General features: G+C 39.2%; 2 protein-coding genes across 3 annotated transcripts in view; one reads left to right on the forward strand and one right to left on the reverse strand.

The window, feature by feature from the left end:
* The first annotated feature begins 357 nt into the window (after window positions 1–357).
* CTBS (chitobiase) lies at window positions 358–19,495 on the forward strand. Its single transcript, XM_010963326.3, has 7 exons — window positions 358–606; window positions 3,380–3,518; window positions 4,004–4,212; window positions 12,477–12,648; window positions 14,288–14,385; window positions 14,766–14,912; window positions 18,192–19,495. Exons 1-7 carry the CDS (start codon window positions 430–432, stop codon window positions 18,381–18,383), a joined length of 1,134 nt encoding a protein of 377 aa, XP_010961628.1. The 5' UTR covers window positions 358–429; the 3' UTR covers window positions 18,384–19,495.
* The window catches only part of SPATA1 (spermatogenesis associated 1), a 40,790-nt gene continuing 37,657 nt past the window's right edge, over window positions 16,575–19,707 (reverse strand). For both annotated transcript variants that reach the window (XM_074376130.1, XM_074376129.1), the window contains one exon: window positions 16,575–17,681. In XM_074376130.1, coding sequence (XP_074232231.1) covers window positions 17,659–17,681 — 23 coding nt within the window. In that variant the 3' untranslated portion in view covers window positions 16,575–17,658. The remainder of the gene's footprint in view (window positions 17,682–19,707) is intronic.

The raw sequence follows: 19,707 nt of genomic DNA on the forward strand, positions 1-19,707 counted from the left end.
CAGATATCCGCCTCTTAAACATTTCTGGGCCATTCCATCCAAGCAGCACAGTCACCCCTTCAGAGGCACCCTACTTCTCCACTTTGAGGGCTCCCTCCAGTTTCAGACTCCGCAGGGAGGACACAAACCAAAGAGAGGCGCAGTGTTGAGGGGGCGTAAACGGTAGACGATATGCACCTGAGGCACCAAGGTCCTAGTTCACTGGGCTCGACGCGCTGGGGGAACCTCGGCGTTTCTGCTGGGTTCAATCCCCAGGCTCGGCGACGGCCCCGCCCGCCCGGAGCCCCGCCCCCGCCCCGCCCCGCCAGGCCCCGCCCCCGGGAGCCCCGCCCGGCCCCGCCCGGCCCCGCCCCTCCCCATCCCGCCTCAAGGCCCGCCACCGGGTCCAGGATTCCGCGACTCGCTCCCGCTGCCCGCTGAGACGCCAGCATGGCCCGATTACAGCTCCGGAGCCGGCGCCTCGTCGTTCCCTCCCAGCGCGGGGCTCCTGGGCTTGCTCCGCTGCTGCTGCTCCTGCTGCTGGCTCTGCCTCTCGCGGCCGGGGCCAACTGCCCGTGCCAGAACCCAGCGCTGTGCAACCCGATCACCCACCGCCTCAACTTCGAGGTCAGTGCCTCTCTCTCCTGACCCTCCGGGTCTGCTCCTCAAGGACCTAAGAGGAGTTACAGTAGAAGAACCGAGCCCTCAAATGAGGTGTTGGGGTGCGAAACCGACTTTAACCACTCGCGGAGGGCCCGTCTGTTCAGATTTCCTTCAAAGTTAGAGGTAACTCAGGCTCAGAGAGGTTGAGTAACTCTTCCCAGGTCTCACAGTAAGTGGTATTCCGACCCAGATCTGACTCCAGGTACAAGCTCCTTGCGTTGCCGTGCTGTGCCTCTCCGGAGACGCTCTGGCCAGACAAGCGGCGAGGTCGGGGAAGGAGGTACCCGCTAAGTAGTAAGACCCGTTGGTTTCCAAGAGGATTAGGATGAGTTTGAAAGAATCTCAGCACTCCCAAAGTCCAGTGGAAGACAATATTCTGCTTGCCTTGTTTTTCTATATCTGCCACCCAAGAAAGGGGACAAAAATAGATCTCCTTCTACCTACCTATTTATAAGGTCTTGGGCAGCTTTAAGGGAACGCCCTTTCAGAGGCAGTGTGAAGACGACCTGGCTGCTTGGCCTTTGATGACTGCAGCAGGAACTGGACACATCAGGCAGGTGGAAAAGCTTAGTCCAAAAGAGCAATTCTTTTGTAAAGACAGTGGCTAATCGAGCAGATTACGTTTGAGGCAGGAACATTTAAATGTCAATAAAAAGTACATGTAAATTGCTAAGAAGAAATAAAAATGGTGGAAGTATGTATGGAGGACCTGCTTAGCGTGGAAGCCCAACATCTGAGAGACTTTCCGTAGCACCCAGTGCCTCTCAGTGGGTTAGGCAGTGTCTGTGGGCCTCTAAAAAAACCAGTTATGCAAAAAAGCAAAATTTTGTTCATTTGTATGTTCGTAGTAAATGGTCTTTTCTCTACTGACCTATATTTTTCAAACACAAAGACTAAGGTGCCCTACTTTTTCCCTCATATTTTTCAACTGGTTCATCAAGCCGTTTTTTTTAGGATTTCTATTATATCACATGCTGTCTATATATTTTTAATAAATTCAATCTTAGTTATCAGAATTGAAATAGGGTAAGGTTTGTGATGGAAATATGAATCTAAAAAATCTAAAAACAAGGGGCTGTTCAATCTCACATTCTGTAATTTTTATTCTTTCAGTGGGCAGTTGCTTAGTAAAATGGGTTATGCCCAGTTAATTCTGAAAAGCAAACAAAAAGCCGAAAAGGAGATTGAAAATTAGGAAAAGTCTGGCTTAATTTTTACAGCAAGCTCTCCCCACCCTCCTTCATCCATTGTCCTCACAGTGGCCCAGTGATCATTGATACCCCTCTTTCTTGCTTCCCCCCTCCCTCTTCCAGACTGTTTGTCTCTTATATTTTTTAATGCAAATCTTATGATCCTCTGCATAAGACACTCTAATGGCCTCCTATTCATCTCAGGAGAAAATAGAAAATCCTCAGTGGTCTGTGAAGCCCTACTTGATCTTGCTATCTCCTATCTCAGTAGTTTTATGTTTCCACATACTTTCAGGATTTCTGTGCTCCAACCGCATTGACCTTCTTTTGGCTCCCAAAATTCAGAATTCTTCTGAGATATTGAGACCTTTGCCTTTTTTTTATTCCCTCTGCTGAGAATGCTCTTTTTTGGTCCATGGGTACTCCTCCTCCATCCTGTCTAGGTCACTGCCCACATTTTAGTCCTCCCCTAAAGAGTGCAGTCCTCAGGGAAGTTTTCCTGCCCTACCAGGTCACAGGTCCCCTTTATATGCTGTCATAGTGCCCTGCATTCCCATGGAGGCCTTAACACTATTAAATAACTAACGGACCTGGTCCATGTCACTAATGCCTGGCCATATACCCCGCCTATGCCTTATTGGGATTCAATAAATATTTGCTAAATCAATGAATTAACACCTTATTTGTAGTAAAGTAAAAATGATCAGTGTTTCTGTGCGTCTAGAATTATCTATGGAAAAGAATATATGGGAGAAGCATAATACCGACCACTTTAGCATTTAGCTTGAGTACTATTCTAAGAAGTCAGGCTCACCAAAAATCATTCATAGGAAATGCAGTGTCTGTGGGTCCATCTGGAGCAGCCAGAAACGCGAGTAGTCTTAACCGCCTCCCTTTCTCTTACCTTACTCATCCAGTCAGTCAGAGTTCTGTTCATTTTGCCTCCGTAGGATCTTCCAGGTCTATTCATTTATCTCATAATCTCTGCTGCTCTACAACTTTAGTTGAGGTCACCTCCTCCACTTGTCTCCAGTCTTCCAGCAGCTTTCCTATTACATGTTCTGCCTCCAGTTTTAGCCTCTCTTTAAAACCATTTCCCACTCCAGCTGACTTTTTCTAAAATGCATACCTAAAAGATGTATATTCTCTTATTAAAACCCTTCCCTCAGGATAATGTCTCAAGCGGGCTTACAAATCCCTTCACGATGTAACCCTGCCTACCACTCTCTCGTTCTTTACTGCTGTCTCCCTCCAAATTCCAGACATCAGCTCTACTCAGTATTTAGTTACAAACCACCACGCTCTCTCTGCCTCCAGGCCTTGGCACTTGCCACTATTTCTTCCTAGCCTGCCCTCTCCTACTTTCTGGGCCCCACTAATTTCCTCTGCCACCAATTATATTGGGACCCCTATGTCTTGTTCACTGTTCTACTCTGTGTCCACCAGTGCCTGGCATGTGACTGATGTTTAATTAATGTTACTTTGGGTGGTCAGCGTGTTATTCTTCTTGCTTTAAGTGAAGGTGCTTATCCTTGTTGTTTTGACAGGTCTTTGTGTTTGATGTTGGACATAAAGTTTGGAAATATTATGACTGGTCACAGATTACAACTGTGGTACTTTTTGCAGATTATGACCCAGAACTTATGTGTCATGCTCATTCAAAAGGGGCCAGGGTAGTGCTAAAAGGTGAGTTACAATTTTTACCACGTGTCTATACAATTGGTACATTTACTTGCTTCATCTGTGATCCTGTATTTCCAACAAATTTCCTTTTCGTGTTTATCTAGTATATTTTGTAGCATCCTAAAATTTTTTTTCCTAAAATTAATCTTAGATACTGTTTATTTCTCAGATATATTTTTAAATATTTAAATGTGAATCCTGATTAGCATGATGACCCTTTGCTAGCCATAGTCCACAATTTCTGCTTTTAATTTGAGAATGATATTACTAATTATGCATAACGGTTATTTTATAAATTAATGACTAATCATTTTCTGTGGATTTTGATATATTATTTCTTTATTTGGAAAACTTGAACTGGGGGCTTAGAATTCCAAATAAACAAGATATCTTAAAGACATTTGATCTGTTTGGAATGGGTTTGTGAAGTAAATTTTATTGAACTGTGAAAAGCATATATGTACAAAATATGTATATTTCTTCCATAGGAGATGTATCTGTAAAGGATATCAAAAATCCTACTTTTAGAGCATCCTGGATAGCTAAGCAAGTTCAGCTGGCCAAAACACAACATATGGATGGAATTAATCTAGACATAGAGCAAGAAGTCCAGCGTTCATCACCTGAGTATTATGCATTAACTGCTTTAGTCAAAGAAACTACAGACACTTTCCATCGTGAAATTAAGGGATCACAGGTAAAAATTCATTTGCTGTTTTTTGGAAACCCCTTATCTTTCCTATCAAAATGTATTCATGAAGGTATGACTAACAGAATCTCAGGGGTTTTTTGAATATTTCTTTTTTCAATCATTTTTTATTGAGTAATAATCATTTTACAATGTTGTGTCAAATTCCAGTGTAGAGCACAATTTTTCAGTTATACATAACATACATATATTCATTGTCACATTTTTTTTTTCGCTGTGAGCTACCACAAGATCTTGTATATATTTTCCTGTGCTATACAGTAGAATCTTGTTTATCTATTCTACATTTTGAAATCCCAGTCTGTCCCTTCCCGCCCTCCACCCCCTTGGCAACCACAACTTTGTATTCTATGTCTATGAGTCTGTTTCTGTTTTGTATTTATTTATTTATTTATTTATTTTTTAGATTCCACATATGAGTGATCTCATATGGTATTTTTCTTTCTCTTTCTGGCTTACTTCACTTAGAATGACATTCTCCAGGAGCATCCATGTTGCTGCAAATGGCATTATGTTATCGGTTTTTGTGGCTGAATAGTATTCCACTATATAAATATACCACTTTTTCTTCATCCAGTCATCTGTTGATGGACATTTAGGCTGTTTCCATGTCTTGGCTATTGTAAATAGTGCTGCTATGAACATTGGGGTGCAGGTATCATTTTGAAGTAGGGTTCCTTCTGGATATATGGCCAGGAGCAGGGTTCCTGGGTCATATGGTAAGTCTATTCCTAGTCTTTTGAGGAATCTCCATACTGTTTTCCACAGTGGCTTTCCTTGCTTCCCTCTCCCACTCTTAATGATTTAGATGTCTTCTTTTACAATTTTGTGTTTATTCTTTTTGTAATTCATGGCAGTTATCTCTTTCCAGTTCTGAGTTTCTCATTTTTGTAGCATCCTGCTTCTTTTCTATTTAGAGTAGACCTGTCAATATTTCTTTCAGCATGGGGTTATTGTTGCTAAACTCTTTTAGTTTTTGCTTGTCTGTGAAGTTCTTTATCTCTCCTTCTAGTCTAAAGGATAGCCTTGCTGGATAGAGTATCCTAGGCTGCACCTTTTTTACATTCAGGACTTTGAATATATCTTGCCACTCCCTTCTGGCCTGTAGTGTTTGTGTAGAGAAATCAGCTGAGAGCCTTATGGGGGTTCCCTTGTAACTCATTCTTTGTTTTCCTCTTGCTGCCTTTAGGATCATTTCTTTATCCTTGACTCTGGCCATATTGATTAGGATATGTCTTGGTGTGGGTCTGTTTGGGTTCTTCCTGTTTGGGACCCTCTGAGCCTCCTGTACTTGAATATCTGATTCCTTTAGGTTTGGGAAGTTTTCAGTCATGATTTCTTCCAATACCTTTTCAATCCCCTTTGTTCTTTCTTCCCCTTCTGGAGCCCCTATTATGCATAGATTGGCATGCTGTATATTATCCCATAGGTTCCTTATATTGTTTTGTTTTTTATTTGTTTTTCCCTCAGCTGTTCTGCTTGAGTGCTTTCTGTTGTCCTGTCTTCTAGGTCACTTATTTGTTCCTCTGCATTATCTAGCCTGCTTTGTACAGCCTTTAGATCAGTTCTCATTTCAGCAAATGAGTTTACTAATTCTACTTGGTTCTTCTTTATAGCTTATATTTCATTTTTGACGTATTTTATATCTCTAAACACTATCTGTTTTAGTTCCTTCAGTACTTTGATCACTTCTTTTCTGAAATCTTGATCTAGTAGGCCATCAATGTCTATTTCCTTGATCATGCTTTCAGGGGATTTCTCTTGCTCTTTTAATTGGGAGTGGTTCCTCTGCTTCTTCATATTGCTCGTATCTCTCTGGCACTGTGGCTGGTGGGCAGGTGGGTCACTCCCCCTCCTGATGCCGCAGTCAGATGCTGCGCTCGGGCGAGGCAGGTGGGTGAATCGCACCCCCTCCCAGCACCGTGGTCAGGTGCTGCATTACTGCCAGGAAGGCGGGTGGCTGCCCGCCCTCTCCTGGCACCGGTAGCTCTGCTGCTCTGTGCAGCTGCCTGCTCCGCCTTGGGTCGGCGCTCTGAAGGCAGGCTTGGGGAAGACCGTGCAACGGCCCCACCCCTGCTCCGTGCCAAATCTCAGCTCCTTCTTTGTCTTGGCAGTGTGAGTTCTCTGAGGTGCCGGGGCAGAAAGATCCTATCTGCCTCGGGCTGTAAACAAGTCTCAGTCCTGCCTAGGAGGTTGCGGAGCCCCCAGATGCGGATTCAGGTCTCGGCCCCAGCCCCGCCCCCGCCTAAGCACTGCACACAGGAGATGGCAGCTGTGGCTGCGCCCCACCTCTCTTCTCATGAGAAGCACCAGTAATGGCGCCACGGGTCGGAGGAGACAAAGGCTACGGCGTCCCTGCCCCCAGGGCACACAAGCTGTGTTGCTTTGCTTTTTCACAGTTTATGGGGGCCTGAGGTTGTTCTGCTCCGTATCCCCTCCCAGCCATGGCGTGTAGCCCCCTGCAGTCCCCTGGGGCTGCCTCCGTGCAGCCGCCCCCGTCCTCCACCCCGCTCAGGCGGCCTGGCCCGACCCCAGCTGCCGGCTTGTGTCTCGGGCTGGGTGTTGCAGGGACCCTTTGTGTCCGTTTAACTCAGTTCTGTTGGTCAATGGGTGCTTGGGACAGATCTGAGCCTCGGAGGCTCCCCCTCCATCCTGTCGGCCTCTCTGTTGGAAAGGGGAGACCCAGCGAAGAAGCGCTATTCCTCCTTTGCTGCTCCCTCCCCGCGGGACAGATCCTGCAGTGTTTTGCTTTTTCTTCTTTCTTTTTTCCTTTTCTCCTACCAGATTTTTGGTGTCTTTGTCTTTTGAAGAGGGCGATGTTCTGTCGGAGTTCGGCAGGTGCTCTGGTTGGCTGAGTGGGCCCATAGATGTGAGTTTTGGTGTATTTCTGGGAGAGGGTGAGCTACAAGCATCCTTCTACCCCGCCATCTTGCTTCTCTCTCCAGAATCTCAGTTTTATTGAGTAGGAAAGAATTTTAGCATATACATCATAAAAAAATTTTTTCCGGAACTTTTGAGGTTCTTACTAGAGAAGTTATACAAAATGTTAAAGTGCTAAATCGGTTCTCTATTCACATTGGGATGTAACACTGGAATTGCCCCACTTAATTGCTTTGCAGCAGGGTTTGAAATATTAGATAGGCAGTGGGATCAGCAAGAATCAGGAAGGGTTTAGCTGCACAGGTCCTGCTTTCATGAGTTCAGGACAGAAACAGCTCTTGCCTAAGAGCTGAGGTAGTTCTGGGGAAGTGTCTCACTTGCTCCACAGACTCTGAATTACCTGCAGAGCACCCAAGGCCCAGTAAGGCTCAAAGGCCTAATTCCATGGAACTTGTCAGAGCTATGACAAAAGGCAGTATACTTCCCCACTACCGTAATGAGTATGATCAGAGCAGAAGGTCACAACATGGCATCTTGCAGGCAATGTATGAGTAACAAAGGATAATGTGGTCCCAGATCAGTGATTCTCAAAACTGGCCATATACCAAGATAACCAGGAATCCTAAAAAAATTAAACACACACACAACACACACTGGATCCCACTCCCAGAGACTGTTATTCAGAAGGTTTTGGGTGAGCCCAGAATCCATGCTTCTAAAAAGTTTCATTGGTGGTTATGATTAAGAACTACTAGACCAGAAGATTCTAGACCAAATAGACATAGGAGGCTCCTAAATTCCCGCCACCCGCAGATGTGTGGAATGTTCAGCTACACACGGAGCGACTTCCTCTGAGAGAAATCCAGAAACTAGCTGAGTGACTTCTACACATCAGGTCACTGAGAAAATAACCACATTGAAACGGGTAAGAAAGGTGAGACATACTTGTCATAAACCCCATCCTGACACACCACACAGTCCGGAGCAAACCTCCTACTGCCAGCTTCTCCCTGAGGAGCCAAAAGTTTGGACCGCACATTTAGCACCCCAACTTTTAAGACTCCCACGAGGGATGGGCCCCCAAGTTACCTAACTCTAAAAGCCAACAGCACTTGCATTCACAAAGCCCCCTAGGGCCACAGCAAACAAAGATGAGGTTCTTAGCAGGCACAGGAGCACTTGTGGCATCTGATCCCCCAGAGCTCAGCTCAGAGGAAGCAGGCAAAACACCCGTCCCCGGTCTATTCCTGCCAGGGGCTTATCTGCATATTTCACAAGTGCTGCCTGCGGGCCTAATTAGCACGCAGATAGGTAATCACTGCAATCTTTTCCAGAGCCCAAAGAGGCTGGTAAGCATTTCCCCCTGCCTTCTTTTTTGTTTGCTCAAATATTAAAAGTAAGTCACCAGTATTTCCCTGGAGGGAGCATTTCCACATCTCTAGCAGCCTAACTTTGACGGCTGCCATCCAAGGGATGGGCCTCAAATCACCTAGCTCTGCTAGCCAGCAGAGCTTGCATTTTTGAGTCCTGAAGACGGGAGCAAACAGGGAGGCAGTTTTTAAACAGGGCAGGAGCCTGCCATGGCTATCCACCCAAGCTCCGGCAGAGGGAGCAGGCAAAAATGCCCAACTTTCAGTTCTCCCTGGAAGGGGATCAAGTGCCTACTTTCCCAGCTGCTGCCTGAGGGTCCAGCTTCTAATGAGCCTGCATCTAGGTGCTGACTGGGATTCTTCCCTTCGGGACCCTGGCGGATCTTGACACACTCTCAACTACTACGAGCTACACATAAAGAACAAAGATAGCTCTTTGGACAGTCACAAAGTTTAGGCAACCAGGAGCTCAGGCGAGGTTGAATGAAAAGGTCTGTTTCCCACATGAGACCAGCCTGTCAAGACTGGAAGAGCTGGTTGTCTTATCTAATGTGCAGAAATGAACACAGAGATTTAAGGAAAATGAAGAATCAAGGGAATAGATTCCAAATAAAAGAAGAAGATAAAACCTCAGAAAAAAAGACTTTAATGAAACAGAGAAGTGACTTACTTGATAGAGTTCAAAATAACAGTCATAAAGATGCTCACTGAGGTCAGAAGAGCAATACATGAACAAACTGAGAATTCCAACAGTGACATACAAAATATTTAAAAGAAACCAAACAAAATCTTTGAGAAGCAGAATCTGCTAACTGCACTGAAAAATTCAACAGAGGGGTTCAACAACAGACCAAGTCAAGCAGAAGGAAGGACTGACAAACTTGAGGGCAGGGCTGTGGAATTCATGTAACTAGAATAGCAAAAAGAAAAAAATAATAAAGAGTGAAGATAGCTTGAGGAACTTCTGAGACACATCAAGTGGGCCAATATGTGTATTATTGGAGTCCCAGATACATTAAACAAACACTAAGATGTCTGAAGGGAGGAACACACAGCAGTACAGCAGTTGCAGGGGACTGTCATACTCCACTCTCAGCAATGGACGGATTGTCCAGACAGACAGATAATCAATAGGGAAACTTCAATAGGGAAACTGTAGTTAGACCAAAAGGAGAGGCTGGTAAAGGGGTATAAACTTTTAAGGTATATGATGAATGAGGTCTGAGCATTTACTACATAACATGGTGACTATCATTGATAATACTGTATTGTATAACTGAAATTTGCTAAGAGAGTAGAACTTAAGTGTTATCACCAAACTAAGAAAGTACGTAAGTAATTAAGTAAGTGAGGTGATGAGTTTTTTAATTAACTTGATGATAGGAATCCTTTCACATATATATGCATATCACCATGTTGTACACTTGAAATATATTACAATCTTATTTGTCAGTTATACCTCAGTAAAGCTAAAAAAAAAAAAAAGAAACTGCTAGGCTAGCCATTGACTTTTTTGAAGGCAGGGACCAGCTCCTTGATGTCTAACACAGTATTTTAAAATTATTTGTTGAATATATGAATGATACCTGCCTTTCAAAATTTTGAATCTAGTTAAGTTGGATATATACAGTATAAACCAGTGACTCTAAACCTATCTCAGAATCACCTGGGAGTGCTTGTTAAAAATATTCCCAGAGGTTGATTCTGGCATAGATTCTAGGAACTGAATTTTTACCAAGGGTGATAAGTGATTCTGGTATAGTTGGTCAAAATGAATTCGAGAATCACTGGGAAAATAATAAACAATATAAGGATTGACATCCCTGTGGCTTTATATTAGGGAAGGTTTGTCAGTGTGGAATTCAGCTTTTCAAGTGAGTACAAGTTGGGTGTAGCAAATACCTGGTATGCAGGCCACCATACTCCTCTCCTCACAAATTTTGGTCTCAGAAACTTTCCTTCTTTCTCTAGACTGCTGTGGTTAATAGGCTAGAATTCACGTCTGGGAAACAGCTTACGTGCTAGTCCTGACTAAGCTGCAGTGAGACGGCAGGGAGGACGAGACTGAGCAAAGACTTTGCAGTAGGAATGTCTGCTTCCAGGTTTGAGGGGCAAGTGAACGATCTGAGTTACTATGTTAGCTTCATGTTAAGTAAGTTAGTGGGAAGTACAGTTGCCAAGATGAGCCGGATTGTGGAAATCCAGAATGCCAGACTGAAGAGTATGCATTTTATTCTGTATGTAATGTGTTATGTGTAAAGAAAGTATTTGGGGAAGATGCTGGCAGTATATAAAACAGTCTAGAGGAGAAAGGGAGACTAGGAAGGACTAACCAACTAACCCAATAACCCAATAACTTGGAATTTATGGTTCGAATTGGGATGATGACATAACTCTAATACTCAGCAAGCGTTCAGTATTCACTGAATTAATTAATTAATGGAAAGGAAGGGGCAGGACAATTATAAGAGGCCACCCAAAGGAAAATATGAGATTAGTCATCAGGTGTAAGGGAAGAAGAGTCAGAAAATGTCCCAAACGTTCTTAAACTGGCGACCAGAAAAAAAAAATGACTAATGTGGAGCCTGGAAGAAGAAATGAGTTTTTGGGAAAAGATGATAATTTAGGATTATAGAGCTGTGGTCACAGAGTTAAAAAGCTAGAAATGCTCTTGAAGAATTCTTTCTACACCTTCATTGTTCACAGGTGGGAAAAGATTCAGGTATTTTTTAGACCTAGTTATAAGAGAGCTAAGACCAGAAACCAGAGTCTTCTGATTTCCTTTCTAATATACTAACACTGACAGGAAAGCCAGGTGAAAATATTCTTCCTCCCGAGGAGAGAGGTAAGGACTTAGAAAGCGGGTTTGAAATTTACCTGCTTAGAGGTAATCAGTTCCTTTCTCTAGCACCTTATTATACTTCCATTATGTAAAAGGAGGCAGTGACAACATGAAGTCCAATATGTACACATTTCACTTTATAACCTATTTTGCTGGAGAGCTTTGAGGAAAGCTTGTGCTTACAAAGCAGAGCTTCCTTTAATGCTCATAATGAGAGAATTATAGACAGAATTTTGAGAAAGTCCTAAAAAGAGCTGTAGTAGAATAAATTGGCCAAAGTGTAAAAATTCTAACTAAAATACCTCAATTTTCGTAATGTTATGTTTGTTGAGAGCCTAATAAAGAAGAAAACCTTTAATGAAGCTTTAGAACATTTGCATACATGTAAAACAAGGCTAGTTAATATTCAGTTAAGGCAATGAATCTTTCAAAGAGACTCATCATTGTTGAAGACTGGCTTGCTATTCAAAATGAAGGATAATTTATCATTCAAGTTTTATTTGAATATTTCCGTAAAATAAGAGCATTTAAGTGATTTGCTCAACATTTCAAGTTGATTAATACATACCTGTGGCCATAAAACACCACTATTCTTGAGCTGTAATGTTGGACTAAACCTACTGTGTAATGTGATTGTAAATCAGGGGCTCAAACTCCCAACACAGCCCGGTCAGCTTGTGCCAACAGATGACCTATTTAGCCTTCATGGTATTTTTAAGACCTCTGTATCTGAATTCTTTTAGTGTGCTTTTACTCTCTAGTTGCTTATAGGCCCTACCCTGCAGTCATTACACCTGTTTCCTTCAATCAGTTGAGTTATCAGTCTATCCTTTGAAGGCATTTGGGTTTAAAACTCTTCTTCTGCACAGAGCCCTGCTCCTGGTCATTGTGTATGTCCATATACACTTGGGTCCAAATATATGTCCATTATCCTAATATATGTCCAAAACATCATCCAAAATACATGTCTGGGTCAGTCTATGTAGGCAAAAGATCTATTTCTCAGAATTGTTCTAGTTCCATACATGTCAAACCCTACGTTCATTCATGGAAGCAGTTCTTTTTTCTTGGGTAACACGAGGCAAGAGAATATATAACCAAGAAAACATGTGCCATAATATACATATTTGCTCATGTTACAGAAAATGGTTTTTCCACAGGTAACCTTTGATGTTCCTTGGTCTTCAAACTGCGTAGCTGGAAGGTGCTATAATTACACTGAAATTGCATATGCTTGTGACTTTCTCTTTGTGATGTCTTATGATGAACGAAGTCTGCCCTGGTCACAATGTATTGCAGGAGCCAATTCTCCCTATACTCAGACATTAACTGGTAAGAATTCACAAAATGACCATTTATCAGTAGCATTAACTCTATAACCACAAACATTAAGATATATTTTAGTATTCCTAAGTCATTTGTATACATTTTCCATTTGTAACACTTTCTTGAAACATATAAAAACCATTTAACTTAGAGAGCTCTAAAGTTTACAAAAGTTTTCAAGTTTTCAACTACTTCTTCTAAAAATCTTGTGGGACAGGTATATTATTATTACCCCTCTATTTGGGTGTTACGTTCTCATGACTGCCCAGCTATTAAGTATTATATGGTAGGGATACAAACAGGTGTTCTAACTTCAAGTCAACACCCTAGTCAGAAAGTTACACAAAGAAGATACTTGCTTATTTAGAATTTGACAGGATATTTTTGTTGACATAACCAGTGTTAAATAATAGCAAGGGTAGCTATAATATGAGCTCCTATCATACCTGATTGAGAGGATTGGCTTTACCTTTTTTGGCACTTACTCTTAGTACCCACGCTAAATGAAGAACTGTATCCCTATCAGAAGTGAGTACTTCCAGTCTGTAATTCATATTACGTGGCCTTTGCATTTATCCTTTCCAGAGTTTGGATTGGCTTGTATCCCACTCGCCAATTGAATAAAAGATTGCTTGCTATCTTTTGGACTTAAGTGAGATTTTCTTGGATAGTTGGCATTGATTTAAGGGTTAATTAATACATAAAAATTCTTTTCTTTTTCATATGGAGGTAAATTGTAGAACCTGGCCTCATTTTATCATTTCCTAATTGTTTGGACAGAATAGTGTGATCATAAGCATATTCTATTTAAAATTTGAAAAATAATTTGTTATAATAACAAAATAATCATTTGATCCAGTGTTTGCAAACTGTGTTTCATGGAAGAGATGTTAATTGTGTACATCAATAAATGGTTCATTATCAAATATGTTTGGGAAATGAAACATACCCCACCCCTCTTTTGGATATTTCTAAGAGTACACAATAACTCTAAAGGTTCTGAAAAACAGCAAATTTACTCAACATCCTAGATAATCTTGGAACATATCTTGGTGGGAAAACAAATTCTGCAGCAATGGGCAAGAAAGGGATTGATAGTACCAGGAATTTGTTCGTTTTTCTCTTTGTTTCCTATAACAACAGATTATCTGCTACAGAGTATGACGGGAGCATTTCTTATCCCAAGTGTAATTCATGCTTTTAGAATATTGATAAAATGTGGAACACATGTGCATTCTATAGCAATTATGAGACCATCCCTGCCAGAAAGTTTAGGACTTACAGAACTTTTTTAAAACTTTAGAATCTAGAATATCAGATCTATGCCTTAGCAGTTAACAGTCAGATTAGCATGCTTTCCTGAAATGTCATTGTTTCTGAAATTAAATTTTGAGAATTTTCTGTTTCAGTTTGATCTTGTGTTTTCTATTATTCAAAAAGAAATAGTTTAGAAAGTGATAATTTATACTTCTTAATGGATGACCTCTATAATATCATGTTAGAGAAATATTGTATTATTATGTATTTTGCATGAATGTACCTGTTTTTACAGACTTAGATTCTGGACAGTTGTATAGCTTGTATGAATACATTAGTAGATATATGAAGAGAAAAAAATAAGCTTTTTCTGTCCCTATTCGATTAGGATATGAGGACTACATCAAGATAGGTATTAGCCCTAAGAAACTTGTAATGGGTATTCCCTGGTATGGTGTTGACTATACCTGCCAGAATCTATCAAAGGTAAGAGCAGATCATTTCTTATGTAATTTTTTTCTTTCTATTTTTTTTTAAAGCCTGTTGTGTTTCCTCTACATAAATTTCATTTAGAATTTAGAAACTTCTCTCTGTATAGAATACATACACTTTATTGAGAATTTCTTTAACATAATTTGAGATGAAAAAGTAGACAGTTTATTTTAAATTATTAAACCCTATGAAAGTTTCTGAATGTTATTTTATTTTTATTTAATCATGAAATTTAACTTTTATTGTGTGTAATCAGGTTATCTGTTTATGGTATGTATTTTAGATCTAATAAATAATTTTTGATTCTATATTTAGATTTGGCTCTTAAGATTTGCTTAAGATAATCTATAACATGAACGTTTTTGCACTTCTAGGATCATGTTTGTACCACTGCAAAGCACCCCTGTAAGGATGCTGTACACCATCAGGTGCCCTATAGATTGATTATGAAGCAAGTAAACAACTCTCCTTCTAAAATCCTGTGGGATAAAAGTCAGCAGTCTCCTTATTACCACTATCAAGTAAGACTTTTCACAAGTTATGAACCTTTATTCTATTAGTTTTCATAACTGCATATGTTCATAATTACATATTTGATAGTAAGAATTTCTATCAGTTTTCTTATAGGGTACAACATACAGACTACCATTTACATGAGTAGTCTTGTCTTTGAATCTGTGTAATCAGATTTACCTCCCTTATGAGCAATTCAAGTTATGCTAATAGTGGAACTGCTCTGCATGGGCCACTTGTCATTTAGGTGACATAATAAAAACATGCGTATCACAAACAGGATTTCCTTAAGAGCTGACAATTAAATACGGGGTCTGTGGCTTTTGAAAGGGCTTTGGACCAAAATAGGCTCCTTGCTCTGAAAGCCTCCGTTTCAAAGTAGCCTTAAGATTCTGATGAGGCTGTTACGTAGGGAGGAATGAGGCTGAGAACAGGAGCTGCGTCATCATGGACTTCACAATGCAAAACAGTATCATTTCAAATTTATTCCAAAATTCAAACTACATGATATTAAACAAATTATAACCAACATTAGAAATTAGAGACGGAGAAATATTACAAACAGAAACTTGAAGAAATAGAGAAGATGACTAGCAAGTCTTTCAGGCAGTGTGTGACAAATAGGAATTGCCAAACCAAAGGGGAAAAGAAAGTTTATTTTTTTCATAGTTTACCTTTAGCATAATAAAAACTTTTTCACATATCAGAAATCTAAGTACAGATCATCCTTGAATTCACCTTGGATTATGTTACTATTAAAGGAGCCCTTAAATGATATGACATTCCAGCAAGAATTTATATTTCTTACTTATGGTCTGGTACTCATTTATAAAAATGACAGCAAATACACATATTTACTACATTATAATTGATATATACTTGTACATGCCTATCAATTATACAGAAAGCTTTAGTGTAGAGCTTTCTAAAATTTAATTAATCCCACTCGCCATAATAATTAAATTAAATTATTTAATTTAATAATATTAATTAAACTAGGGTATATTGTGAGCCTGTCTTTACCAAAGAGTATTTATAGAACTCTCTTCTGGGAACTGTTAATAACACACACACACTAGTGGTTACCAATGGGAAGAGCAGGGGGAGTGGCAACATGAGGGGGTGAGAGGTGCAAACTATCTGGTGTAAGTCAGGCTCAAGGAATATAGCTAATATTCTGTAATAACTGTAAATAGAAAGTAACCTTTAAAACTTGTATTAAAAATTTTTAAGTAAAACAAAATAAAGTTAAATTTAAAAAAGAATATACTAACCTCCTCTTCTCCCTGACACACACACGAATACACATACACATGCCATGGCCAAATATATTTGGAAAATACTATCTACTCTAAGTCCCTCTTGGAGATTTATAATGTCCATAATATTATATTCAAAGACTTGAGAAGTACCATAGTACATAAAGCCTTTTCACTGACTCAGAACCCTGTTTCCCAGCACTATTAGAAACATGCAGGGGGAACGGTGTTGCATGGGTATCAGTTTGGTAAAGGCTGTATGAAACCAATTATACATAGTTTAGAAATGTAAAATTTAGAATGGTTTTACCCTATGGTGTACTGCTTTTTGTTAATTCCTGACTTATTTTTTTCTTAATGCGTAAGAAGACACATTCTTGGATTTTAGAACTCAAGAAAGATTTTTATGAGTCTTGAAAACTATTCATTTAATGGCACTTCAGACAACCATCGAGTTATAACAAATTTGTTTTTTTTTTTTTAATTCATTGTAAAATTCCATAGCAACCAAAATCAAGCTTCTATCTTAACTGAAGAGAATCATTCTGCTTTCTTATGCTGTCTCAGCACCAGCAGCTTCATCTTGCACTCCATATTCTTGGAGGCATTTACTCCTTAACCATGCATGTATCAAATTTACATATACTGTTTTTCATCCTTTGATCCTTCACTGTTTGAGGCATTTGAAATTTCTTATCATATCAAAAAGGCTCAAAGCACTGGCTAGAATGATGGCAGAATTCAAAGGTATGTGTCTTTGGGTTAGCCCTTGACTCCACAAAAAAAAATCTTTCTATATTAATGTACAAGTTTTGCAAGTTGCCTTTTAGTACTGAGGCACAATTGGTACTAGAGCATGCATGGCTTTTTCTAGTACTAAAGATTTTAAAGAATGGAATATAAGATATAGTATGAGACATGCTTGTATTAATGAGTCTCCTGTACTTAAATACGCCACAGCTTATTCATTTACCAAGTGACTATTGCCCTTTAAAGCAGCCATCTTAGGAGAGGATTCTGATTCCAGTGGTGCTACCATACGTAAAAATATTACTAGTATTCATTGAGAACTGCCTTTAAAGAGTTCCCCAGATGTATATAAAAATCAGTAAATTATTTTAACTCACAGGTCATTCTATTTTTACTTCCTGTCTTTTCTCCTTCCTTTATCCTTTTGCCTAATTCTGCTCCTTTCCTCTTTCTTTTATCCTTTATCCAGTAGCATATATACTTCCTAAAGGGGACTGTGTTTAGTACTAGATAGAGGCACGTGATACTGGGGAGAAGAACTTTACAGGGTGGAAGGTGAGCATATGACCAGTTTCTAGTCTGTGGCTCTTAATGAGGTGTGTGCCTTGGTCATCCATGGGGTCCAGACTCAACGGGCTGTTAGAATAAATTTTATAAGACTTAGAAAAGGAGGTATTTTCTTTGTCCATTGCCATTACCTTTTGACTTGACTGATTCATCATAAACAAAACCATCTGTTGAGGTCCTAATTAGGCACATTTCCAGTAACTGTAGGGGATACAAAAAAAGTGTATAAGCTGGTTGTATGAGCAGTGATCTTCCTTAAACTTGGCTGCATCTCAGAATTACCTAATAGAACATTACAACATGAAACAAAAAAACAAATAAATACATGTTCTAGCATCAGCTCTGGAAGATTTTGATTCAGTAAGTTTCATGTGGTGTGGGTCCCAGGAATCTGGTTTTGAAAGCCCTCATAAGTGATTCAGATGTGTACATATTGGTTGGTAATCATCAGATCAAAGCAAGGAAGGAATTTTAGGGCATAAGAAGAACCTTAAGTAGAATATATTGAGAGGCTCACCTGTGTAATCTCTGTTGTAAAAGTGCCACAAGAAATGACATCTAGAAAGTATCATATACAGAACCATGGAAAGTATTGTGCCCTAGAATTTTTATTATTTCATTGTATCCTTTTTGAATCATTGGATTTAAGAAATATTTTTCCCTCTTACTATACTGAATACTTTCAATTTCCATTTTAATTTATTTATATAGGATAAGGCTGGTCATTTTCATCAAGTGTGGTATGATAACCCTCAGAGCATTTCTCTAAAGGCAGCATATGTACAAAACCGTGGCTTACTCGGCATTGGCATGTGGCATGCAAACTGCCTTGACTACTCTGAAGATGCTACAGCCAAAAAGCAAACTGAAGAAATGTGGAAAGCCTTAAGGAAAAAGCTGTGACAGGAACGAACATCTTCTGTCAAACTACTGAGATTTAGAAAAATGATCTGTAGTAGTTCTAGTTTCTTGAAGAGATTAAAAAAGTATACATTTTTGTCATGTTGCTATATATTTTAGTTATTTGTATACTCAAAAACAAATAAAGAATAAAGAAATGCTTTGATTGTTTGAATTTGAAAAAAATGCACATCTATTTATATATATTGTGTACAACAATGTAAGGGTTAAGAAACAAGTCAACTTACTATGTTAAATATTCCTAAAAGATGTTCAATACTATAGTTAGAAATAATTGCTTTCAGAACTTTATTATGCTAAAATTGTCCTCATGATATTAAAATGTATACTTATAAATCAATAATTTTTTAAAATATGTATAATTTGAAGTGGAATTGTTTAGAATAGATTTTTTTTAAAACTTAGTCTTTGAGAATCAGTAGTCAATAAATCTAAATTTAAAACTGCAATTTAGTGTCTTTAGGTTTATCCAACTGATGCAAGTCATTTTTCTGCTTCCTGGCTCCATATGCACTCATGTTCTCTGAGTCACTTGAATTAAACTCACTTAGGCCTCCAGAGGGAAAAATGAATATAAAGCATCAAAATACTTAACAAAATACAAGAAGATAACTTAGTAGTAATATTTTGAATTAGTAGGCTAGAGCTACCTAATATTTTCCAGCTAAATTATTTGTTGAGGTTATATCTGAAATGTTTATGAAAAACCTGGTGTTGAACCTGATTCAATTCAATTTACCCTTCCAATTATTAATATTCCTTCATTTATGGACCTCTATGTTTCTTGGTTAGTCTTGTCTTCATGGTTAAATTTTCTGTATCTGCATTTTACTTTTAATTACCTAAAGATATTGGTTTCTCAACTGTTTTTTCTATCTACAAGAGAAATTTTGTGCAAAGAACTTTTTTTAAATGTATAGAAGTTTCTGTTCTCGTAGGCAATTAAGAAGAATATTACTGTGTTACACTTATATCAGTTTCTATAAATACTTAGATTAAAAATCTGCATCCTTGAACTCTGGATTTACATAAAATCCTGCCTTCCCTGCACATTTCCTCCTCTCCACGTTGGAATAAATGCTTATTCACAGTCATCTGCTATGATAATATTTCATTTCCTACTTAAAATTATTTATGGCAGAGTAACATTAACCATTTTCTGTAGTATTTGCTGAATTACTACTGTCTTTTTATTTCTAAAATTAATTTAAAAACTTTAAATTCTTAGTACGAATCTATCATGGCTGTGGATGCAAGTTAGATTCAAATTTATTAAAGTATATAATTTTTTATTTCACAGTCATAC

This window comes from Camelus bactrianus, chromosome 13 (genome assembly GCF_048773025.1).
Source record: "Camelus bactrianus isolate YW-2024 breed Bactrian camel chromosome 13, ASM4877302v1, whole genome shotgun sequence".
NCBI lineage: Eukaryota > Metazoa > Chordata > Mammalia > Artiodactyla > Camelidae > Camelus > Camelus bactrianus.

What these genes read in the sequence shown, in the direction of transcription:
- CTBS (XM_010963326.3), top strand. Translation starts at nt 430, where the DNA reads ATGGCCCGATTACAGCTCCGGAGCCGGCGCCTCGTCGTTCCCTCCCAG. An exon ending in GTGAAATTAAGGGATCACAG is followed by an intron (nt 4,213 to 12,476) that starts GTAAAAATTCAT and finishes GTTTTTCCACAG; the next exon opens with GTAACCTTTGATGTTCCTTG. An exon ending in CTATACTCAGACATTAACTG is followed by an intron (nt 12,649 to 14,287) that starts GTAAGAATTCAC and finishes CTATTCGATTAG; the next exon opens with GATATGAGGACTACATCAAG.